Below are 26,592 nucleotides of genomic sequence, written 5' to 3'. Positions count from 1 at the left end.
GAGTTTCACGACCCCTTTTTACTATTTTATTGTTTTATAAATATCGGGGTGGAAAACATACACAACTGCTTTTATATACGATAATTAGAAACAAAACACCAATCCTTATGCGAACATGAGTTGAACTATGTAGTGCTATAAGCCCCTTGCCTACATACTATAACCATTAGCTAACGGAGTTAGTCACAGGAATATACGGATAGTACTATTGACGTTGACATTTCCCCCTATTTTAGGTTAGTCGCTCTAACCTCCGATATTGCATCGAAATAGGGTGCGTATATTCTATATGTGAGATTTGAATAGGGCAAAAGGATGTAAGTCGTGGTTTGGTTATAGGCTCAGGGTTCGTTATATTAATTCGTAGATTTAGCTAGTCTACAGAGGATCATCGTATTTGTTTCAACAGATTATCGTATACTTGTTTGTGAACGGATTAAATGATTTATGAATAATGTGATTTCATATCGAATCTCAAAACTGGTAAATTCACCAACCATTGTGTTGACATTTTAAAACGTATGTTTTTCAGGGAATTAACAGCGCACGTAAGGAATCATGAAGACGGGATCTCATTGTACAATTAGGATACCATTTTGATGTTTAACTACTTTTTCTTAAAAACAAATTATGGTTTGTAAACACTTTTAAAACTATTGGTATCCTAATACATTTATGTTGGCGATAATCATATGCTTACGGTATGCATGACGTCACGTTCCCGCGATTCCGCCTTGGCGGGGTGTGACATACCGGTTTTGAATAAGGAGGCCTCTACCGTATGTCACCACCATCACACCCTATAGCAAACTTATGTGATTCCGCTGTTAGGGAGACTCACTGTCAGTTAGGCCATCCCTCTGTAGTAGTTCTAAGGCAAATGAGACAAGATATTTCTATTCCTAATGATTTTCATTGTCAGTCATGTGAGCTTAGTAAACATAAACGGTGTTCTTATCCTCCAAAAGAGTCAAAACGCACCGATTTTATATTTGAACTCGTACATTCTGACGTATGAGGTCCTTATCGTGTTAAATTCTCATTGAGTTTTCAGTATTTCATCACTTTCATTGATGATTATTCTCGTGCTACTTGGGTTTATCTGTTGAAAACTCGTAGTGAAATTAATTCAATTTTTCATGAGTTTCATTCTTACGTCAAAAATCAATTCAACTCATCCATTAAAACCCTACGCACTGATAATGCACCTGAATATTTCTCCAATGAACTTTCTACCTATTTGAAAGCACATGGCATTATTCACGAGTCTTCCTGCCCGTACACATCTCAACAAAATGGCGTTTCCAAACGCAAAAATGGTCATTTGTTGGATATTACACTCACACTCATGTTGCAGTCTTATGTTCCTGATAGATTTTGGGGTGACGCTGTTCTTACGACTTGTTATCTCATAAATCGTATGCCCTCATCTGTCCTCGGTCAAACTCCGTTTTCTGTTTTGTTCCCTAAAGGAACCCCCTTTCCACTCACACCTAAGATTTTTGGTTGTGTAGCATATGTACATGATCATCGTCCAAGCATTAGTAAACTTGCTCCTGGAGCCATTCGTTGTGTCTTCCTTGGTTATTCACGTGTCCAGAAATGGTATCGGTGTTATAGCCCTTCTCTTCAACGATACTTTACTAGTGCTGACGTCACCTTTCATGAGTCATGTCCTTACTTTCTCGAGTCCTCCACTACAGTTCACGATTTGTTTCCTGATCCTGATATACCCGAGTCACACATTATCCCCACCTTTCCTCTGTCTATTGTTCCATCCGCCCCTCCGGTCTCGGACGACACTGCTCCAGTTCCCACATCTCCCGTATCAGTTCCCTCTACCCATCCGGTTTCCGGCACCACAGCTCCGGTCCCTACTCCCACGGGTCCACCAATAGAACCTCCACCCTTACTCTTCACATACAGTCGTCAACGTCACAATCGCTCATCCGGGATGGAGGCATGCTATGGAAGAGGAAATTAGGGCTCTTAGATCCAATCATACATGGAATCTTGAAACACTTCCTGTAGGGAAGCGTGTTGTTGGTTGTCGTTGGGTATTCACAGTCAAACTGCACCCGGATGGCTCTTTACATCGCTTAAAGACACGATTGGTCGCCAAAGGTTATTCTCAGGCATATGGCATTGATTATGATGAAACCTTCTCGCCAGTTGCTAAAATGCCATCTGTCCGTATTTGCATTGCTCTTGCTGCCATTAATCATTGGCCGCTCCTCCAGCTTGATTTCAAGAACGCCTTCCTTAATGGTGTTCTTGATGAGGAGGTGTATATGGAGCAACCACCAAGGTTCATTGTTGAGGAGGAGGCATCGAAAGTTTGCAGACTACGTCGTTCCCTCTATGGTCTTAAACAGTCTCCCAGGGCATGGTTTGGTCGATTCTCGAGTGTTATGGGACAGTTCGAGATGACTCGTAGTGCATTCGATAATTCTGTCTTTTTAGACATCAATAAGGGAAAAGGATTATTGTAGTTGTTTATGTGGATGACATCATAATCACAGGCGATGATGACACCGGGATCACTAAACTCAAGCAGTTCCTTCAGACTCAGTTTCAGGTTAACGACTTAGGTCGACTGAGGTACTTCCTTGGCATAGAGGTATCTCGTTCTCCACAAGGAATACTTCTCTCTCAATGGAAGTATGTCCTTGATATGTTGACTGAATGTGGCTTGCTGGGTTGCAAGCCAGTTGATACCACCAATGCTTCCTACAAAGAAGCTCCTCCCAAAAGAAGGGGATCCGATGAAGGATCTTGAGCAATACAGACGGTTGGTTGGTAAACTTAATTATTTAACTGTCATGCGACCATATATTTCTTTCTCTGTCAGTGTTCTGAGCCAATTCATGGCTGAACCATACACCAGTCATTGGGATGCTGCTCTTTGTGTCTTAAGATATCTCAAGGCCACTCCAGGCCTTGGCATCCTATATTCTGATCAAGTTTATTGTCGAGTAGGAGCCTTCACGGAAGAAGGAGATGGTCGGATATCAGGTTTCTCAGACGCAGACTGGGCAGGTTGTCCAATTTCACGACGATCTACTACTGGGTATTGTGTGTTTGTCAGAGGAAATCTTGTATCATGGAAAAGTAAGAAACAACACACGGTATCTAGATCGAGCGCTGAATCAGAGTATAGAGCCTTCACGAAAGAAGGAGATGGTCAGATATCAGGTTTCTTAGACGCAGACTGGGCAGGTTGTCCAATTTCACGACGATATACTACTGGGTATTGTGTGTTTGTCGGGGGAAATCTTGTATCATGGAAAAGTAAGAAACAACACACGGTATCTAGATCGAGCGCTGAATTAGAGTATAGAGCCTTCACGGAAGAAGGAGATGGTCAGATATCAGGTTTCTCAGACGCAGACTGGGCAGGTTGTCCAACTTCACGACGATCTACTACTGGGTATTGTGTGTTTGTCGGAGGAAATCTTGTATCATGGAAAAGTAAGAAACAACACACGGTATCTAGATCGAGTGCTGAATCAGAGTATAGAGCCATGGCAGATGTAACATCGGAGATGACATGGATTCGTTGTCTTCTCATAGAACTTGGAGTTGTTTCCAAAGACTTGATGCGGCTATACTGTGATAATCAATCAGCCATTCATATAGCCAAGAATCAAGTTTTTCATGAAAGGACAAAACACATTGAGCTTGACTGCCATCTTATCAGAGACCGGGTAGTAGGCACACAAACAGATTCTCCATCCATTCAACCGATTCATATAAGACAAACTTTCAGCTTGCAGATATTCTCACTAAACCTCTCTAGAAACCTCAAGTAGATTTAATTTGTAACAAGTTGGGCATGATTAACATATATGCTCCAACTTGAGGAGGAGTGTTAGTTAGTTTATATTGGGTTTCAGCCCATATGTCATTAGATAGTTAGACAAAGCCCATGGGCCTAGGGATGAGCGTTTTCGGTACGAGTACCGATTGGTACCGGTACCGTACCGATACCGAATTCGGTACCGATTTGGTACCGTCGATACCGAATCGGTAACAAGTTTTGAGTTTTCGGTATCGGTACCGGTATTTCCCGAATTTTTCACGAAATACCGGTACTGTACCGGTACCGAACCGAACATTTCGGTACCGGTACTGGTACCAACAATTTCCGAATTTCGGAATCAGGATTTTCGGGATCGGTACCGGTCGGTACCGGTACCATCCCAATCTCATCCCTACATGCGCCTATTATTGGATGTAATTAGGGTTTTCTTCTTGTATATATAGGTGTGTTCACCATTCTAATATTCACTCAATTAATAAACATCCTTTCTTTAACAATTAATTTATATAAAATCTATACAATAGAGAATTAATAGCATTATATATTTTAGTTTTGTTCTTTTTTTATAATACTTTAAAGGTATTATTATTTTTCTTATTTTGGTATGCTATTATTATTATTATTATTATTATTATTACTACAAGTAAAAACCTCATTCCATAAATATGAAATCAATTTTGAGCAATAAATAGTGATCAAACATATTTTCTCACCAAAATATCTTTTATGATGATTTAACATATTTTTGTTTTAACATTACCAGCAATCAGTAATGTTACATTTATTTTATAAGGGGTGAGCAATAACCGAACCCTTAACCGTAACCGAATAGAAAAACGACCAAACCGAACCTAAATTAACCAAAAACCGATTAACCGGAAATCAGTTATCGGTATTTTCTTGTATACTCGGTTAATCAAAATTAAACGAACCGAACTATTCATGTTTTCATATATTTATAGCTTTTATGCCTCCATTTCATGTATTTTTTTTGTTTCATATCTTCATTTCGTGTATTTATATCATTCTTTCATGTATTTATGCCTCCATTTCATGTTTTAGCGCAAGTTTTGTTTTGGTTATTAATTGAAATTAACCCAACGGAAGCCAAAACCGACAAACTAACAAAATAAACCTAACCAATAAACCAAAAACCAGTTGGTTAATAAAATAGATTAAATGATAACTTCGGTTTCGGATTAGGCTAATAACCAAACCGAACCAAAACCATGCTCAGGGGTTGACTTGGCTTCTTCCTGAGAGGTTTTCTGAGTCGGAAATCGTACCCGAAGCAGGTTTTGTGATATTTTGGTAACATTTATCTTCTTTCACCTACAAACTTATATCTAAGGATTAATAGATAATATAAATAAGCAGGGGTGTGCATGGCTTAACCTTAAATAATCAGAAGCAGAATATATTAGATAATCTAAAAGCAACTTTGTTGACACATATAATTCAAATATTGACATTTAAAAGTCTTGATGGATTCTTATTACATTTTACATTGTTATCTATGCATTAACGTCGATATTGGATTATTCGGTATAGTGACCGCTGTCAATGAGCATGTAATCGAAACGACTCCATCTCACTCGCACATAAAACTCTCAGAAACCGTCTTCTTTTGCATACTCTTTATGTTTGACTTTGATGAAAGATGTGGAAACATTGGTTGAAGTTATGACACAACATTTTTATGGTGATGATAATAAATGGAACTTCATTGCTGTTATAGAGGCCACAAAGTAAGCAATGCCTTTTGACTTTGACTTTGACTTTGACTTTTGAGTCAAATCTTCTTCTTTCAAAAGACTTTAAATTGATGCACATTTCTCCATAGTTTTAGCATAAAAATCTTACCTTGACTTGGGTGTATCCAGTCTGGTTTATTTATCTATATTAGTTTTCGAGAATCATGAAAATTTATTATTATTTATTTTTATTTTTTACAATTTTTGGGACTAATGTTAATGGAAGAAGTAATGTTTATTACAAGGCCACTAATTTATGTTCTATTAATGAGAAAATACGGGCCCCGATCGTGGCTCCCATGGTTCATCTCTTTGACCACTGACCTCATCGGGATGAGTTCATCAACAATGTCGTTGACCAGTCAAAGAGACGCGAAGCTTCATCTATCTGAACCCGAGAAGGATGAGGTAAATGTTCTAATATTTTGTTATGACAAGTTTTCAAGTGAAAACATGTTGAGGGGTATTTTAGACATTTGACAAACGGTTTAAATAATATGCAGTTGAGAAGGCGAAAACTGTTGTTGGCACTTTACCTTATGAGAGATCCGTTTTTTGGCAAATACACACGGTATAGTTTAAATTTATCTTTTTTGTTTGTTCGTCTACAAGGTAGGAGACCGGATTGATTTTGACTCGTAAAATGATATGACTTTTTTTCAGTCAAAGATTGGAAGTACCGAGAAGATGTTGGAGCATGTCCCCATTGTCCGGTTTCTCACAGGTTTGTTTGTAGCACGCGTTTCATCTGATTATTTCGTGTTTCAAATAATGTTCTTTAAGATAACGCTATTTTTGTGTTTTTTGCAGCGAAGCTAATCGAGCTTTTGGTTGGAGCCCAAACACGTTACACGTACATGTCTGGTTCTTGAGACATATCCGAAACAAGTGGCATGTAACATTTTCCAAACTAATATAGAAGTGTAATATGTATGTTTAAGCAGCATTCATATTCATGTTCATATTATTATTTACTAAATTATTTTATCGTCTATTCTGGTTTAGAATGAAAAGAAAGATAGTTTTGTCATTATGATATTAAAGTACCCGTCACCGGACGGGTATAAAACATTATAATTAAATTGTGAATGAGACAGGGATGACATAATGCAACTTCTTGTTTAATGTTATTACCATTGACCTTTTCTTTGTTTACTCCTCACATATTACTATCATTATTAACATATTTTTTTTAGTAACCTCTAAATACGACTTTTGTTCGGGTGCAACGATGGACAATGGTGCTGAACCGTTCATCAGGATGACGTGTTTAAGGTCAACGCCGATTAGGGGTGGCAAATGTGACCCATTGGGTTAAATGAGTTGTAATGAAATATGTATAATGGGTCAGAATGAGTCAAACTAAAAAAAGAAAAGAATTGAAACGGGTCATAATGGGTTGAGATTTTTTGTGAGTTTTTTTTAATGGAACGAGAAAAACAGAGGAAACTTTCTAGTTTTTTTTTTTTTTTTTTACTTTTTTAGTTTTTGATTTATATTTTGAGTTATGATTTTTTAATTATTTTTTTGGGATTTTTAATTGAGAGGTTTTTGAAATGGGTCAAAATGGGTTGAGATTTCAGAAACCCCTTATTAAAAAATTAAAAAAAAAACAATTAAAAAATTATAACTCGAAGTATAAATCAAAAACTATAAAAGAAAAAAAAACTAAAAAAATTCCTCCATTTCGTTACATTAAAAAAAACTCAAGAAATGTCAACTCGTTTTGACCCGTTTTAATCATCTTTTTTTTTAGTTTGACCAATTCTGACATATTATATACATTTTATTACAACTTATTCAACCTAACGGGCCACATTTGCCACCCCTAACGTCGAGTATTGTTACTTCGTTTTCACCTAGGAGTTGACACTTGACACTAATATAATATGTTGCTAGATGTATATATTAGTAATATGAAAATAGTGTGAACAAGAAAATGTGAAAGAATAATAGTTTTTAGCATCATATTGAAGCTAGGCAAGGTTCATCCCTTGATGTGTGGGACCTACATGTGCCTATATATAAAAATGAACTTACTCTTACCAATTCTACACCAACATATTGAAACCAAATCAATTTGTAAATCTTGTGTTTCTTAGATATGGAATCCTTCCAAGATAATATCACTTTAGTAGAGAAAGTTTGTGAGATTTATGAAAAACTTTCAAAGCTCGAAACGCTCGAACCCTGTAACGACGTTAACAGCCTCTTCACCGAGCTTGTCCACACATGTATCCCTCACTCTTCCATCAACATAGCCACTCTCCCGAAAAATATTCAAGAAATTACGTCTAAGCTTATTAGACTGTGTGGTGTGGCCGAGGGCCATCTTGAAGCTCACTTCTCCACCATTTTAGGCTCGTTTAAAAACCCTCTTCACCATCTCGACGTATTTCCTTACTACTCAAATTACCTTAAACTTAGCAGTCTCGAGCATAACATCCTCAACCAACACTATTATGCCACGTCACAAGCCCCCAAGCGTGTCGCGTTTGTGGGGTCAGGCCCCTTACCACTCACCTCAATCGTCTTGGCATCTTACCATCTCAAAGACACAACCTTTCACAACTACGACATTGACTCGCTAGCAAATTCAATGGCTTCTCGTCTCGTTGCATCTAACAATGACTTGTCCAAAAGAATGGTCTTCCACACTAGTGACATAATGGATGTAACCGACGAGTTGAAAGAGTACGATGTGGTTTTCTTGGCTGCGTTGGTGGGAATGGATATCAACGAGAAAACTAAGGTTATCCACCATTTAGCCAAGTATATGGCCCCTGGTGCCGTTCTCATGCTAAGGAGCGCCCATGGTGCTCGTGCATTTCTCTACCCGGTCGTGGACCCTCAAGTTCTTCGAGGGTTTGATGTTCTCTCGGTTTTCCATCCTGACGATGATGTCATAAATTCCGTTGTGATCTCACGAAAGTATTTGAAGCCAGCAAACACTGATCATAATGGCTCTCTCATGCCATCAAGTTGCAAGTATTGTGACTTTCAAGCTTTCAACAGTCCCCTTAATAATATGTAAATGATTGATGATTAGATTAGTAGAAATTGAGTTGTATTGTGTTGTTCTAAGGCTCAATGATCAATCCGAATGCATGGTTAAAGGTGTGTGATCTAAATGTAACCGTTTGTGTTTTTTTCGTCATTATGACTTGATTTCAAGAAATAAAAGATTCGCATATGTGATGGTTTAGAATCATGTCAATATTTCCACATATATAATAGATATAAATAAGAACTTTGGTGTCGCAAGCGTCCTATTATGTCACTTGCCGGTACCTTATTAGTACGTGAATTTTGTTTTTTTGTTATATTTATTTCATTTACCATAACGAACGTAATGGAAAAAGATCAAATGCCAACTCTTTTTTTTAGTTCCGGTACCATAACAAAGCTGATGTAAACCAAACGAATTCGCGTAGACTCGCCGCCTCAACGCCTGTGACCAATGATGCTCGGGTTTTACCAATGCGCGTAATTGAGACCGACCAAATTCGTGTCGAGTTACCGTCTCAATGCCAAGACAGACAACTCTTGGATTTTACCATCGCCTGGGTTTATTGACCAAATAAACATCGTTTTATATCTTTTGTTTTTCTATATGTTAATTACTTATATTTTAATTGAAGACGAATTAATATTTTAGGTTTTAACGCTAAAATTTTATCAACGGTGAGGTTTTGCCAGCGGCCCCGGCACAACACGTATAACAAAAAAAAACTATGTTAATAATAAATGCATACCCTACATGAAAAATTGAAAACAAGATGTGACAGTTTTGGTATGAATCCCATCAATTAATGTATTGTTGGTACTAAGTTAATATTTGTGTAACTATAAAAGGCATTAGGTTAAGGTTAACGAGTAGAAAAATCATAAACGTCGATCAATAAGTAACGATCAATAATCAGACGGTGTTCCTAATTACCCTGCCACCTCGCGCCAGGTTCTCATCTTATCTTAAGCTTGATCGTCATGTAATCGGTTTATTGTTTCCAAACCGAACCGAACGGCTAAAATTCAGAGTAAAAACCGAACCGAGCCAAAAATCGAATCGAACATTTTTAGATCAAACATCGAGCGATTTTCGAGCATTATTTATTTATTTTTCACTTTAAAATTTTCAATAAGAAACAAGCTTAAATGTTGTAAATAATGTATTTTGTAAACAAATTAGTAGTTTTCAGACAAACGTGTAATAAATTGTAATTTTTTATGAGAAATAAATTTGAACTGAGATATAATAAACATGTGAACAAACTTTTAGTATTCTAAAAACTTAAAGTGAACAAATAAAACTATAAAATTGACAGAACTGGGAAAATTTTAAAGAGTTTAAAGAATTATATACTTATATTCATGTGTGTTGTCTATATATTTATATATTTGTTCATATATAATATATATATAATAAAGAAAAATACTCGAGCCGAACCAAACCGAGCAGACTTTTGCTCGTTGCTTGGCTCGTTTACAAATCGAACCGAGTGGAACGGCTTGTTTACAATCGAGGGAAAAAACGAGCGAGCATTTTTCGAGCAATTTCCAAGCGAGCAATAAGCGGTTTGGACAGCCCTAATGCAAGTCTATAAATAATATTCTTTTCTTCATTTTGTTTGGTAGTTGTATACTTGTATATTATTTTTTTGGACTATTCCTTTTGCATTACAAAACTTAATTGCTCCAGCTCCTTCCCTTTTCTTTCAAGTTTGTTGATTTATGAGTGTATATATTAAAACTCAGGAGTACATCAGTAGCCTATGTTTCAAAGCCCTTTATTGCTTTTGTGCCATTCATATTCTCCTAACAACCGACTCCTAGAAAGGCGCATTGGCTAACCTGTATTTGAGTAGGCGGCTTATCATTTTTGGGTGCATACAACAAAAGACAGTTGTTTGTTGAAAATTTGAACAGCATACAGTTTATCTCAACACATATGCAACTCTATTATTATAAACAATATACAATAACCATCACCGAAAAGAATGGAACTAAAACACTTAAGTTACGAAGTTTAATATTTCCATGTAAAAGAACGCCCCCACTATGGAATGGTCTTATATGGCCTAAGTGAAGTAATTTTGTTTCATTTTTTACGGTGATAGTTATTGTATGTGGTTTATAATAGGTGACCGTATGTGTAAAGTATATTGAATGTTGCTTAAATCTTCGCTAAACAATTATCTTTTGTTGTATGCATCCAAAGATAATAGCCTGCCAATTCAAATATAGGATAACTGATACGTCTTTTCTAGGTTCAGTCTCAACTGTAAATGATACAAACAAAAAACCCGCTTAGATTTTAGAAGATTAGGTAACTACGTATGTAATTCTACAAAATATGCACACTCTTACCTTTTTTTTTTGCATTCAACTCTCCTATTACCAAAGGCATTAAATGATAATTTGATTATCATTTGCATATTAGTTATGACCTTAAATACAATTACATAACGAAGTTGATATAACATGTATGCCCCCATAATTCTCCTTGTGTGTGGTCAAAATGTTTTGTCTTTTTACAATTTTGCAGTGCAAGCGTTATGGCATTAAAGTTGAATATGTTACGTTCAAAGGCAGCCGAATCTTCAAAACTTTTATCCAAAAATGGAAACACCTATTACCAGCAAATACTAGAACAGAACAATAAATACATTGTGGATCCACCAACTATAGAAAAATGTCAAGAGTTATCAAATCAACTATTTTACACTCGCCTTGCCAGGTTTGTTACTTTCAACTTGTTTGACCCGTTTTCTTTTTAGTCAAATCTTATAGATTAACACGTTCGACTCTTTAGAGATTAATCATAACCCAGTTTAGACTGTTTTCTTGAACCAGTATTCCTAGTTGATATGATGCATTTTGGAAAGAGCTTGATCACGTGAAGCAACTGATAAAAACAAAGGACATTAAAACTGAAGATATGGGGATTGTTGCATTGTTTGGGCTCAAGTGTTGTGCCGCCAGAAGAGCATATCTCTAGCGTAACACACGGTGGGACGAAAACCCGGGTGGACTCGGGATCTGCCAACTTTGCAAGGTCTAGCTCAAATTCTTCACTGCCAAATATCCACACAAAGTGGAGATCAAACATGAATCTCTACTGAAAAACCCAAGCCTTCCTATTTCCTACCACTAAGCCACGAGTGAATGATGGCTCATTTAAAACACAACACAAGCTTGACCCGAGCTTAGACTCATTTAGATTTTTCCTCAAAAATATATATATAAATATAACAAAAAATATATATAAGTTAATAAATAAATGCATTATAATTGGCCCGAACCCAAACTTAAAAAAACAACTCACCGACCGAACTCAAGCTTTAAAAAGACCGGCTTGAAACGGACCTAACTCAACATCTCGGGGTCAGCTCGGTTCGCTTACACCTCTACCCTTATTAGACCTCGATTTGTATTCGTTCATCGTCAACTGAACATTAAGCTCCGTGGACTCTGCTCAACTCTTGATTTTGATTATTAGGTAACCTAAAATAGTTAAATTAGCTTTAATTTTGTTCATGTTTTAACCTAATCTTTATGATTCTAGTATTTATATTTATATTATTCCATCTGTGTTTCTGTTATTATACAACTCTTGAAACTGGTGCACACCAGATGCTCGATGAAATGCTTCATAGAGTTGTTTTATTATTATTATAATTATTTATTTTTTTATTTTATCAACTGTATTGCTAGCCTGTAAACTAACCAAACGGTCATGAATAGTTCGGCGGAAGTTCGTTTATGCTCGTTTATTTAATAACCAAACGAACATGAACACTTTTTTATGTTTATTTAATTAAACAAACGAACACTAACACACGTTTTTATATAAACCATATTGCTACCCTGTAAGCAGGCCGAACGGTCATGAACAGTTTGGCGAGAAGTTCGTTTATGTTCGTTTATTTAATAACCAAACGAACATGAACACGTTTTTTTTTGTTTGTTTATTTAATTAAACAAATGAACACTAACACACGCTTTGTTCATTCATTTATGTTCGTTTATTTACGTTCTTTATATTTTAATAAGCGCATAAGTAGTTGTGTTAGTATAAATATAAACATCAAAAAGGCTTGTTTAAATTATATGTATATGTGTGTGTGTGTGTATACACATGGTTATGTTGTACTATGTTCGTTTAAGTTTGCTTTTGTTCGTATAAGTTCATGAACTGTTCGTTTAGGTTTTAGACGAACGAGCATGAACGAACATGGCCGTTTTCTTAATGAGCTATGCAGTCAATCTCGGTGGTATCTCGGTTATCGGCCGTGAAATATTGGTCGGAATATCTACCGATAATATCGGAGATAATGGACCAATATTGACCGATATTTCACCGATATTCCCGATATCAGTGTTTTAAGTCTTAATTTTCAACTTTTAGTGTTTAATGTTAGTGTTTTGAGTTTTAATCAGTTCCTACTTGCTACATTTGTTAGTGTTTTGCAAGTTGCAAAAGGATAATTTGTTAATAGTAGGAGAGTATCCTGAATTGCTAGTGTTAAAGTGCTATATATATGAATTCTGCATGATATTAAAATTACCGATATCTCACCGCAATAACCGATATCCAAATGTCGGTCCTCGACCAATATCCGATATTTTTCCGCATTAACTGCTTAGTTAATGAGCGAACATGAACACAAAAATTTGTCTGTTTATATGTTTGTGTACATTCGGTTCATTTACAGGCCTACGTATTGCAATTCTCTTTTGCAGGCTAAATAAGTGAATTATCGTACTGCTGAAATGGATGCTGTACCTGCAGACATCGTTCAGTCTTTCTTGGTTGTGGCAAATTCGTCTACTTTAGATGAATCTTTGGAGAGTTTAATAGAATTGGCTAGAACGAGTGACGGTCGCTCTGATCTTGCTTCCAAAAATATGATTAACACGACATTTCAGCTCTGCAAATCGCTATCCTATCCTTCTTGTGGTGGCACTCTTTTGTTAGCTCTGAAACTCATCAGAAACTTATGTGCTGGAGAGTTGCGAAATCAGAATTCGTTTATTGAACAAAATGGAGTTGATATAGTTTCAAGTATAATCAGCTCTAAAGAAGTTGTTAATGATTCAGATTATGCGATGATTCGAATGGGATTACAAGTTTTGGCCAATGTTTCATTGGCTGGAAGAGAACATCAAAGTGTCATATGGAATCATATTTATTCTCTACGGTTTATTGAGGTTGCAAAGCTTAGAAAGAAAGAGATTTGTGACCCTTTGTGTATGATCATTTATGCTTGTATTGAAGAGAATCGGGAACTGCTTAACCAGTTGTGCTCGGATCATGTTTTGCCTCTTCTAGGGGAACTCGTTTGTACTGCTTCAGCGGGTAAGAATTTTGTTTTAAAACCGAAATTGCTACTCAAGTCACTATTTTAACAATTTCTTTTAAATATTTGTACCAGTCGGTTTTGGTGAAGACTGGCTAAAGCTGATTCTTTCAAGAACATGCATTGAAGAACCTTACTTCACACCCCTTTTCTCAAAGCTTCTACATCAAGATCAGTCTTTTCTATTAAGCATCTTATCTGATATGGTAAACGAGCAAATAGAACATATCACACCTTCCAAGGTTTTCGCTTTAGATGTTTTCAAGATTCTAAAAACCAGTTTAGACGTTCTTAACTGTGTTTCACGGCCAAAGTCGAGTTTTCCAACCGATTCTCCCGACATTAACGCTCTTGGATATTCTCTTTGCATACTAAGAGATATTTGTGCAGTTGATGGTCATGTGGATATTATTGATTCGTTATTAACACAAGGGTTGATTCAAATGCTTTTAGATTCACTTCGTGATCTTGAGCCACCTACAGTAATTAGGAAGACACTGAAACGTGATGAGAATCAAGATTCCACAACTTATTTAAGTAAACTATGCCCTTATATAGGATTCCGTAGGGATATTGTTGCGGTTATCGGGAACTGTGCCTATAAAAGGAAGCATGTTCAAGACGAGATAAGAGAAAAAAATGGGATTCTTTTAATGCTGCAGCAATGTGTCACTGATGATGAAAATCCGTTCTTGCGAGAGTGGGGTATATGGGGTGTGAGGAACTTATTGGAAGGAAATTTGGAAAACCAACGGGTGGTTAGTGAACTGGAAGTTCAAGGTTCGGTCAACTTGCCTGAGCTGGCCACACTCGGGCTGCGGGTGGATGTTGATCAGCAGACTCGACGTGCAAAGCTTGTAAACACCACTGATTGAAGATTTTTTATCAGGTAGTGTACTACCTGTTTCGTCGTGTTTTAATCATGATCTTGGTTCATGAATGATCTTGTTCTTTTAAATATCATATGTTTTTATTAAGCACCTTCAATCTTGATAGTAGCTTTGTTAAGTTAGATGATGGCATAAAAAAGTCTTTAACCTTGTTTCTACGTTTTAATGAAATTTTATTATCTGTCAACTGTCGTGTCCTTGAAGACTCGAAGAGGTAGTCTACCAAGACAAAATTATGAACTATGAAAATATATTTGTTGTTTTTGAGTGCTTTTAATATGATTATTAAAGACCGATAATACGTCAATATTCGTTCATTTCGTGTGTTGAAAAGCAGGGGCGTAGCTCCCGTTCGAAAAATTGATACATTAATCAAGCTAAAATATGCTAAATGCATTCAAAACTTAATTTACTTTTAACACAAAATAAAAGTAAATAGTGTTAATTAGGATTTTTTTTTAAATTCACCAAAAGACAAGGAGTAGATGCTAAAAAATTCATCAAAATCACGGTGGCCAATATAGTCAATTTATAAGATTATACAAACTATTTAATTTTAGCAGAAAAAAGTTAATAATAAAATAGTAAACACCAAGATATTCTTTTAGTTAAGTTCAACTAACCAATAAAATTGTGTCATAAAAAAAAGGCGATTAGTGTCTTTTAATTAAAGATGAGCAAAAAATCGGATTGGGCCCATAAAGTCGTTTTTTTACCCGACCCGATATCATACGAAAACCAATTTGATCCAAACCGGTTCCCAACCCGACCCTTCCCAACGATTAGTAGATCAGTTCATATTCTCACGCCTTTAAACCTATATTTGGACCCCACCTGCATTATAACCGGTCCCAACTCAACGCTAATCGGTTTCAATAGGTTTAAGTATCTCCCTTCAAGAAACAACTCCCAACCCAAACCGATTTCCAACCGAACTCGTTTTAACCAAAGTTGACCTAACCGATTCGTTTATAACCCGAACCAGTTTAAACCCATAAACCGATTTGTCCACCTCTACTTTTTAAATAGATATATTCAAATTCAATAAATTTGATGATCAAAAAGTTCAAATGCATGTTGGGCCCATGAGATAAAAATAGAAGCCCAACCCACAAAAACTCACAAAGCCCAAAAACTCCTCCAAGATCCCCCCTTCTTCTTCACCTGCCGCTGCAAACCATTTGCAGACCTTCAAAATGAATCCATAGCTCAAACCCATCACCCTAATTATTATGATTACATGGATGATGTTACGATCAACATTCATCCTCAAACTCAAACTCAAACACCCGACAAACCCAATTCATTTCACCATCAATTTCAAATCTTTATCACACTCCTCTGTTTCACCATCACCCATTAATAATCATAGCCAAGACCAAGACTTTACATCTCATTTACTCACCCTTATATCTTCTCCAAATACCCACCAAAACCCACATCTCAAATCTTTAATCCCATCAATAACCCCATCACAAATCACCCATCTTTTCAACACAAACCCTAATCTTGAACCCCATAAAGCTCTCACCTTTTTCAATCTTTTGACCCAAAGATCCGGATTTAAGACTTCTGTTGAGTCTTTTGCATCATTGTTGAGAATCTTGGTCAAGAATCAGGTGTGGAATGCCGCCGAAAAGACTCGGCTTTCGATGGTGAAGGCGTGTGTGACGGAACATGATGCGAGGTTTGTTTTAGGGGTTTTGAGGGAAATGAATGTTGGTAATGGTTGTCAAGGGTTTAGGTTTAAGATTAGTGTTAGGTGTTACAATACATTGTTAATGTGTCTGTCTCGGTTTTTGATGGTTGATGAGATGAAATGCGTGTTTTTGGAGATGTTGGATCATGAAATTATGCCGAATATTTATACGTATAATTTGATGGTGAATGGGTATTGTAAGTTGGGGAAAGTTGATGTCGCGCGGGTGTATTTTAATAAGATTGTGCAGGCTGGACTTAGTCCGGATACGCATACGTACACGTCGTTGATTTTAGGGCATTGTAGGAATAAAGATGTTGATAGTGCGTGTAAGGTGTTTGATGCGATGCCGAAGAAAGGGTGTCGAAGAAACGATGTTTCGCATTCGAATCTAATACACGGGTTTTGTGAAGCAACACGGATTAATGAAGCTTTACGGTTGTTTCATCAAATGGGTGATGATAATTGCTTTCCAACGGTTCATACGTTTACGGTTTTGATATCTGCGTTAAGTAGGGTTGGTAGAACCGAAGAAGCTTGGAAACTATTTAAAGAAATGAGTGAAAGAGGGTGTCAACCGAATGCTCACACGTACACGGTTCTTATTGATGGATTGTGTAAAGAAAGAAAGGTAGACGAAGCAAGAAAGTTATTAGACGTGATGGAAGAGAACCGAGTGGTGGGGTCCGTGGTTACATACAACACTTTGATTGATGGATATTGTAAGGAAGGAAAAGTTGAAGATGCGATCAAGATTTTTGAAATTATGGAAAAGAAAGAAGTAAAACCGAACGTTCGTACTTACAACGAGTTGATTGGTGGATATTGCAAAGTCAATAATATTCACAAGGCTATGGCTTTACTTGATAAGATGATGACGATGAAACTATCTCCGACTGTTGTGACATACAATATGCTAATTAATGGATATTGTAAGCATAATGATGTCGATAATGCTTATAGGTTGATCGGTTTAATGAAAGAGAACGGTGTTGATCCTGACGAGTGGACGTGTAGTGCTGTTATACAGTCTTTATGTAATCGGGGGAGTGTAGACGAAGCTCATGAGTTGGTGAACTCTTTAGAAGTGAAGGGGCTAAAAGCGAATGAAGTTATCTACACGACTCTTATAGATGGATATTTCCAAATTGGGAAGGTTGACCACGGGCTGACTTTATTTAACAAAATGGTTATTAGCGATTGCTTACCGAATTCTTGGACTTACAATGTGGTGATTTACGGCTTGTGTAAAGACGACAAAATTCAAGAAGCTTTAGTCTTTGTAGGAAAGATGATAAAAATCGATTTCAAACCGGAACTCACTACATTTACGATTTTGATTGAAGGGTTTTTAAAAAGATACGATTTTGTCGATGCTTGTAAGCTTTTTGTTGAAATTGTTTCGTCTGGACTGAAACCCGACGTTTGTACATATACTTCGTTTATTCTTGCATATTGCAGTCAAGGGATGGTCAAAAAAGCAGAAGATATGATGAATGACATGATTGTTAAAGGCGTAGAACCCGATACAGCGACGTATACGGTTTTTATTGATACGTATTTTCGTGCAGGAAATATAGATTCTGCTTTTGATGTTTTAAAGCGTATGATGAATGCTAAATGTGAACCGTCTCATCATACGTATGCTATAATAGTGAAGCATCTTTTAGTCTTACAACAAAGGGAAAACAATAAGTTTGAAAATTTTGATCTAAATATTGGTAGCGTGTGGAAGTTAATGGATTTAGAGACCGCATTCGAGTTGTTTTCAGAAATGGTCAAACGGGGCTGTGAACCGAATGTCAAAACTTTTGAAGCGTTGACCGTTGGACTATGCAAAGAAAATCGACTTGAAGAAGCGTGTAGATTGGTTAGACATATGCTAACAAGCGGGCTCGTTCCAAATGAGCATATATACACTTCTTTAGTAAACTGTTCGTGTTACTTGCGAATGTTTGACCAAGCGTTGACTTTATTAAACAGTATGGTTGACAATAGGTTTTTACCACATCTAGAGTCGTATAAGTTGTTGATTTGTGGATTGTATGATGAAGGAAAACATGAAAAGGGTAAAGAAGTTTTTTGTAGTTTGCTTGACGGGTACAAATACAACGCGGATGAAGTCGCGTGGAAGATTTTTCTTGACGGGTTGTTAAAACATGGGCTGGTTAATGAATGCTCTGAGCTCGCTGATGTCATGGAGGAAAAAGGTTACCATGTCAATCCGCATACATCTGTAACGTTAGTTGAAAACATGAGTGTTTGAATATTTTTGAAACAAGAAATCTTGAATTTTGATATAATGATATATACACTGCCAATATGCGGTTGTGGGTCCCGTTTGACGAGACAATATCAAGTAATGCGGGCCTGTAAAGCAAGGGGTTCGTTGGACCGAAGGTCGTTGAAAGCACATGATCTATGCTGGAGGCTAGAGCGGTTAATGTATACAGGTAAACTTTTTTTTTTTTTCATACTGTGTATAAAATTGTAGAAGAAGATTCTGTAAATAACTTGTTAACTGTATTGCAGATGAATGATGATGTCATAGCAGTTGGTTCTTTTCTTCCAGCATTGACAAGATCTTTTAAGGTTTAGAGTTTAGGCACACCTGTAAGTATCATTTTTGGCGAATCGAAATGAGCATCGTTAATACAATTCATTTGTGCATTTTGTTTTCGAAACAATGTAAATTTTTTTGAGAATAAATCACAGCTAAAGATGCAGTAATAGCTTAATCACCGATTGTGTTTTTGACTGATACTGGACACGCCCAGTAGTCTGCTAACCAATTAGATCATGTTCTACATGTGCCGATGACATGACACTGACTGGGATAAAAAGGTACGCTATACTAGTCAAAAGCGTAAAATTAGATCGACAGATTTCGTTATCTATTAAAGTAGTAAAGATTTGTTTTTATAGATGATTTTAATAAAAAAAAAAGATTTAATGCGTACGTCCTCTAAAATATATCTATTGTACATTTTATGGTATTCAAACGTGTACTAATTTTGATGGGAATAAACACCAGATGCCACTAGGCCAAGAGGCTGTCAATGATTTTATCATTTGATTGATATAAATCGACTATTAAGCTATTACTAGGAACAATGTATTCATGATGAGTCGATGGAAATTCGCAATTTAATTATTCAATATAATTCAAGAAAATGAATATTGTTTGTTTGTCACATGATCATCATTCATTATTGTTTTTTTTCTAATAGCCTAAGCCTCCTACCATTATAACATTATGTTATCAACCTATGTATATTTCGATGTGACACATCATCATCATCTATTTTTATCGACTTTGGTTATCATGAAAACAGACTTACAAAGTCAACATAATAGACTGCCCTTTCATGTTCGAAAACATCAATAGTTTTTACTAGTGCTATAAAACCTACCTTGCTCGCAAGGTAATGCCGAACGCCATGGTAACCACTATCGCGGTTTTGTGGACATTTCTATCACCTGTAATCGCAAAACAAGAGTTTTCTCAGGCCCTAGCATATGCACCTCAACGCACAACAAGAGACATACCAACGATCTTCACTGTAAGAATGAGAAGGTTGATATTCCGACACAGTATGTCACATCAAGATACCAATCAAACAATTTTATAAGTTATAAACACATGATACACTTATTATTTACTTTTAACCTGTTTTAGTCATTATTTCTTATGGTTTTTTTTTCTCGATTTTGCTCGTTTAAAGTGCTAAAATTACAATATATATAAAGAACAACTTTGGTGCCGCCAGCGGCCTATTGGGCCACTTGGCAGCACCGTATTGGTTGACGAATTTTGTTTTTCTTTTTTAGTTCGGTTACCATAATAAACGTAATAGAAACCGACCAAATGTCAATTTTTTTTGTTTCTGTATCATAACAAACCTGAAAGAAACTGACCGAGTTCGCGTAGACTCGCGGCCTTATTTAAAACCCATGACCGACAACGCTCGGGTTTACCAATGCACAAGTTTATCGATGCCCCCCCCCCAACCCAAAAAGAATGGTCGTTGGTCCATATCATTTTTTTTATTTTTTCGTTTTTTAGTTCTGGTACCTTAACGTACGTAATAAAAACCGACTGAATTCATATCAAGTTACCGCCTCAATGATCGGGAGTCGGGACAGACAACGCTTGGGTTTTTACCACCGCCTGGGTTTCCCAACCAAATAAACATCGCCTTTAATATTTTGTTTTCTTATATGTTAATGTTTTTATATGTTAATTTGACGAATTAATTTTTTTGGGTTTTAACGCTCAAATGTTACCAATGGTGTCTATATCGTGACGAACGCGGCCAATACTGACCAATTTCGTGTCGTCTCATCATCGTAGCGCTTAGGTTTTACCAACGCCCGTTTTTCAACGATTGAGTTTTGCCAACTGCCCCGTAGAAAAACTAGTTTAATATAAATGCAAATACATAAGCCAAATCTTTTCTCAAACTTGTAATGCCTTTGTAGTGTAAATCTTCCTTGTTATGATCATATACATATTAAAGTCAATTATTTGCAACAAAGGATCTATAAACTAAAATTTGGTTCTTTAACAACCCCTAATGGGAATTTAAATTCAAGAACTCTGAGCTTTACAAAATTTATAAACTCATTTGATCAAATAGTCAAATTCTCTTGAATTCCAAGAAACGACCCGATGATTTGTCCGCCTACATCCAAGAAGCTTTCAAATCCGGGGAGAGATTTTACCTTACCACTTCTAACGACTTCAACGGGATATTTCATCAGATGACCTTTCATTTCAGATATTTCTTCAGATGCAAATTGGTTCCAGTTCGCTTCACCCATGGATCTAACTTGTCTCACGCACTCTATCGATTCGGGCTTCAAAAAGCAGTCGTGAACGGTACCAAGATGCTCGGCCCAAAGAGACATTCTATATCCATGAATCTTACAAAACCATGATAACATTTTCATGTCATTTCACATGTGAAATAAAACTTACAAAAAACGTGTGAAACTTTTATAACAATAATATACGACTGGTTACCTGTCCTCTTGGATCAGTGAGGCATTTGGCCCAAGTATGACGAGGTTGGTAGGCCCCCATTGCGATTTCTGTATCTCGAGTTCCCTCCATAGACCGTTGGTTTATGTTTGCAGAGCCTATCAGTACAAACTCATCATCCACTATCATGCCTTTTGAGTGAACATAGATCATGAAACGTCTGTATTTACGCGCCAACCCCTATAAATAATCAAAAGCAACGACTTGTTCACCGTGCTAAATGCAATATAATGTTTCTTTAATTAGAAGGTGGTTAACCTGAGGAGTAGCATCAGGACTAAGGCCAGGTGAAATATGGTCGTACGCCTCACGGTTGCCCAAACAAAAGAAATTTAAATAATCTTGCGGCGAAAATGCTTCTTCAAGACCAACTTCCACCAAAGCCTTGTAGATAGTTTGATACATCATTTGCATTGTTTTGTTCTGTAAATCATCGTCAGTTAATACTTCCCGAAATAGAAGTCAAAGAATGTAATAATAAGACATGCGCTATACATACACCTGACCCTTATGACCAGACACCAGGTCCCATCTATACGACTTGCATAGGCCTATACAAGTCGTATAGATGGCTGAGCGTCTTAAAAGACGTGGTATATTTATTAATTTATGCTTTAGAATAGGAAAAAGACATTATAACTTTTAATAGGAGTTCATAACAATTTTATTTAAAAAAAAACCCTATTTTTGTTATTTTTACGACAAACGGGCTACGCCCTCCAGAGTATAACGAGGCAAGAATCTCGGGCAGCACGCAATACTAGGCGTATATACGGTTTGTATAGGCCTATACAAGTCGTATGAGCCTTGACATGCTAGCATCTGGTTTTCGAATATAACATCCCAATAATAATATACCTGCCAAAATAAAATCCTCTGAGTTGCAGAACCTGTGGGGACGCCCTCGGGCCACGTAGGTATGACAATATACACAGCAAACCTTTCGTGGGCCCTTATTTTACTAGCAACCTTAAGAGAAATCTCCATTGGAATCAAGTTGTTGGCACCTATGTGTTTAACAATAATCTATTAAGTTAATATATAATAATTGAACAATAACATAACAGTAGATATGCTGCTTACCCAAGTCTTTGTAAGATTTCCAATTGTATGACGACCCGATAAAGTACTGGTTTTCAATGTAGATGAAATGTTGTGCAGAACGGATCGCTTTTACATATGCAGAATGTATGCTCATATCAATAAGCACATTCTTCCCACAAACCAAATTCTATTCCAACAAGTTTATTAATCATATACTCACACAAATCTTATGTTTCAAAAAGGATTAGTTTAAATCTTGCATTAAACAGTTATAGCAGATTTTTTTTTTCATTTTTTTTTTGCAAACCTTTGAAATCCGAAATAAAATGATTTATATCTTTCACCTTGGCAGTAGCTTCCTGAGGGTCCTTTGGAAATCCTTTTACAGAGTTTGAATCAATCGAGCGGAATATCTGCATTGCACAAAACATAATCATATCACATAAAGTTTTAAAAAATAGTGTGCTTTTACATATTTGTAAACGGGCCGCAGTTACTAACTCTACCTGCACATGCCACTCCTCAGGGTCATCATCACTAGAGCAAATTTGATCATTTTGACCCAAAATTTCCGGAAACATTTCTAGTTTCAGCAAAGCATCGGTCGAAGTTTTCAGTTTCTTTATGCCTCGTGGCTTTGACGCCTTTACCCAGCGTTCCTCAAAGTTGGTCATAATATCATACGCTGCGGGCCCATCAATCTTGCTATGCAAATCATGCCATGGTTCTCTTGGACAGCCACTAACACTCCCCTGTTACAAAATACCAAAACTTTAATAATTTCCATATTTCTGTCTATATTTCATTTTTAACTTTCGATTACCGTGAATGTCGGGTTATGATAATCTTGTGCATGTAGGGTCTCCAAAGATCTAAAAATTGGATGTTGCGGATTATCATATCGCCCGTTGCAAAGGTCAAGTCCACCTATGAAAGATATGATCTTTCTTCTACCGTTTCCAGCGTCAGCATCTACAATCACGGTCTTCTGGTGGTGTGTGTAGATCGTTCCAACTTCCTATGAATCAAACATATATATTTATAAAAAGTTATAAAGGTAGAGATAATAAAACTAATTAGATTAATATTTAAGGTACCTTTTTCTTGACCCAACTATGTTTCTTTCCAGCCATACGAGGGCAAAGTAGTACTTGCACCGGAGAGTGTTTAAAGAAACGCCGAGTTTCTTCATCATGGGTAGCCATTAGTCCATCCTGAAGATTTGAACTCATTTACACCAGTTAACTATATTATCTTATGCAGGTGCATATTCGCATATAATATTAATAGGATTCATAAAATGAAAATGTTAAAGATTCACTACAAGTTACATTTTTTATTAGAAATCTGAATAGAAATTGTCACCAATATTATTTGACCAAAAGGGCATAAAATGACTATAATCTGCAATATGCAGTGTTTGAGGATCAAGGTTCAAACAAGTAACATAATTTTTTTTTTTTCAAAATTTTTGTAATATGTGTGCAGCTGTTAAAAAAAATTTAAGTCGGAATTAACTGATCATTCACCGGTTAAAAACAGCTTAAAGATAAACGAGTCAAAGTTTTGTTTTAAACTTTTAATGCGAAAAACCTCCTAATCATTTTCAAGGTACGACTATTGAAAAGAATACATTCTTTGTAGTCACAGTTAACACTAGTTTTACAAAAAATATATATAAAAAAGAGTGAACTGCGGTTTTCGTCCATGTGGTTTGTCCAAATCTGCGCTTTAGTCCAATAGTTTCAAATTTGCGATTTTCGTCCATGTGGTTTCATTTCACTTGCAATTAAACCCGAATTCACTAATATCGTTAAATCTGGTCGTAAAACCCATCAGTGTGCACTTCACATGAGGGGCAGTTTTGTCATTTTTCCCCAAATACACCCCAGCCCCTCACGGCTCACGTGAGGGGGCTTGCGAATTAGGATTGGGGTTTATTTGGGGAGAAAAAGGACAAAACTGCCCCTCACGTGAGGTGCACGCTGATGGGTTTAACAACCAGACTTAACGGGGTTAATGAATTCGGGTTTAATTGCAAGTGAAATGAAACCACAGGGATGAAAATCGCAAATTTGAAACTATTGGACTGAAGCCGCAGATTTGTACAAACCACAGGGACGAAGTCCGCAGTTTACTCATAAAAAAATAAATAAAAACCAAAAGGTGCTTCGGGTCAACACAGCCTGACGAGCTTCAACAAATGCCAAAGAATTACCTGCTTTGACCCGAATCCCGTTGATTTGTTAACCAATCCACCCGACCCATCCATTTTGCCACATCTAGTATAAATCATCAAGCCTAAAATAACATTAAATTGTTATTAAGAGAATAAAAGCTTCAAGAAACAAAGAAACTTACTGTTTTGTACCCCATTATGTTTCTTGAAGTAGGATCATCCCAAACAAGAAGCAATACTCTAACACCTTCTTGTGATTTCATTTTCAAAAGATCTCCCAACGCACACACCGGCTCATTCTCCTCGTCACGAACCAACTTCACTTTATGCCACACGGACCATCCAGTGATGTAAACAAGACGTTTTGCATCAGTAATCGCGTTAAATATATCAACCCAACATGTCCCATGAACATAATGTGTGCCATCAGTTAACTCAACATCCGGAAGGCTTTTATTCGGCACATGTGCATCTTGGTACAAAGTAACCCTCCCGCCTTTTCTTAACGGGAAATAAGTTCCGGGTACACCATCATATTGTGGGCCCGCCCCGACGCCATTTTTGTATAAACTCAACCTTGCCATTGGTATATATTGCATAGTAAGTGCCAAACTGGCTCCATTTTTACATGGTCTTCCATTTGCATTTATTATTGGGAAAAGACCTTCGATTTTCGACCCTGTGTATATATGTTCAACCGGGATTGCAACCGCTCCTATAAGTTGTGACCCGACAACATCACTATCTTTAACAAGAAAATGAACTTCAGCTGTATGATGTGCGACCGGTACACTAAAATGTTGGTTCCAAATAGGGTTTTCACTATTGGTAAGCACATAAGTCCTTCCAATCACGGCACTCGTTATAGCAACCGCCACATAGGGGTTGCTCGTTTGTTTCCCTGAAAACTTGTTCAGGACATCACCCATTGTTTTATGAAACACATCCATGTTCGGAAGGTTCTTCGCCTCTAGCACCCAAATATCAAGATTCCCATGTAACAAAAGAACCTTCAACGCCTTTTTCTGTGTCCCAAACGGCACGATTTGGTAGTTTTGATGGTTGGCTAGATCTAACGACGCGTGATGTTGAATAGCAACAAGTTGAGTTGAGTCAAGTGAGCCCATATGCGAAGAACAGCCTGTGAAAGCACTTGGATAAGAAGCACTATGATGGTGATGATGATGATGATTGTGAGACACTTTATTTATGGAACTAGACAATGTACTCGACGTATCATCAACGCTACGAGTGTTCATAGTGGTCACACTATCAACACTTTGATCATGAATATTTGGTTGAGAAGAAATCGGATATATGTATCCGGGATACTGGCATACGAAGGGTTGAGGAGGGTGCTGTGGCGGGGCACCCGGCGGTGATTGGTATGGAAAAGGATAGGGGTATTGGTATGGATACTGGTACGGGTATGGGTACGGGTAAGGGTAAGGTGGTTGATTGGAATTAGGGTTGTTATTGTTAGCCATGCAATATTGATATATGCACACAAAGAGACATGCATGCAATTATGGTTCATGTGGATTAATCATATCATATCATGTATAATAATTGTAATCACAATAGATCACAACAATGTGATATGAATATATGATAAAACCTAACCTAAATATATATATGATAAAGAGTGTTAAATTAATAATATAAGAAGGTGAAAGAAGAATAGAGATGTATGAATGTATGTATATATATATATATGTATGTACCTTTGATTTTGGAAGAGGTTGATGGGGATGAATACAGATTGAAATTAGAACATTACAGGTCAACGAAAATGGTGG

At 36.8% G+C, this 26,592-nt stretch overlaps 4 protein-coding genes across 4 annotated transcripts; 3 read left to right on the top strand and 1 right to left on the bottom strand.

The window, feature by feature from the left end:
• The first annotated feature begins 7,675 nt into the window (after nucleotides 1–7,675).
• LOC143565056 (nicotianamine synthase-like) lies at nucleotides 7,676–8,611 on the top strand. Its single transcript, XM_077052153.1, has one exon. It carries the CDS (start codon nucleotides 7,682–7,684, stop codon nucleotides 8,609–8,611), a length of 930 nt encoding a protein of 309 aa, XP_076908268.1. The 5' UTR covers nucleotides 7,676–7,681.
• A 4,676-nt stretch (nucleotides 8,612–13,287) lies between these two features.
• LOC143565055 (uncharacterized) lies at nucleotides 13,288–14,950 on the top strand. The gene is made up of 2 exons (XM_077052152.1): nucleotides 13,288–13,936; nucleotides 14,013–14,950. The coding sequence occupies exons 1-2, from the start codon at nucleotides 13,351–13,353 to the stop codon at nucleotides 14,810–14,812; spliced, it is 1,386 nt and encodes a 461-aa protein (XP_076908267.1). The 5' UTR covers nucleotides 13,288–13,350; the 3' UTR covers nucleotides 14,813–14,950.
• Nucleotides 14,951–16,045: 1,095 nt separating this feature from the next.
• LOC143565054 (uncharacterized) lies at nucleotides 16,046–18,844 on the top strand. Its single transcript, XM_077052151.1, has one exon. It carries the CDS (start codon nucleotides 16,060–16,062, stop codon nucleotides 18,790–18,792), a length of 2,733 nt encoding a protein of 910 aa, XP_076908266.1. The 5' UTR covers nucleotides 16,046–16,059; the 3' UTR covers nucleotides 18,793–18,844.
• A 2,314-nt stretch (nucleotides 18,845–21,158) lies between these two features.
• On the bottom strand, nucleotides 21,159–25,735 carry LOC143565053 (phospholipase D beta 1-like). Its single transcript, XM_077052150.1, has 10 exons — nucleotides 24,976–25,735; nucleotides 23,712–23,828; nucleotides 23,438–23,632; nucleotides 23,121–23,366; nucleotides 22,959–23,027; nucleotides 22,654–22,801; nucleotides 22,429–22,577; nucleotides 21,829–21,993; nucleotides 21,553–21,750; nucleotides 21,159–21,452 (listed from the first exon to the last, which is right to left on the bottom strand). The coding sequence occupies exons 1-10, from the start codon at nucleotides 25,720–25,722 to the stop codon at nucleotides 21,159–21,161; spliced, it is 2,328 nt and encodes a 775-aa protein (XP_076908265.1). The 5' UTR covers nucleotides 25,723–25,735.
• Nucleotides 25,736–26,592: the final 857 nt, after the last annotated feature.

Source organism: Bidens hawaiensis, unplaced genomic scaffold (genome assembly GCF_021521415.1).
Source record: "Bidens hawaiensis isolate Kalapana, Puna unplaced genomic scaffold, B.hawaiensis_p1.1 tig00022253_1, whole genome shotgun sequence".
Classification (NCBI taxonomy): Eukaryota; Viridiplantae; Streptophyta; class Magnoliopsida; order Asterales; family Asteraceae; genus Bidens; species Bidens hawaiensis.
The sequence above is the reverse complement of the archived record's forward strand: the minus strand, read 5'-3'. Positions and strand labels throughout refer to the sequence as shown.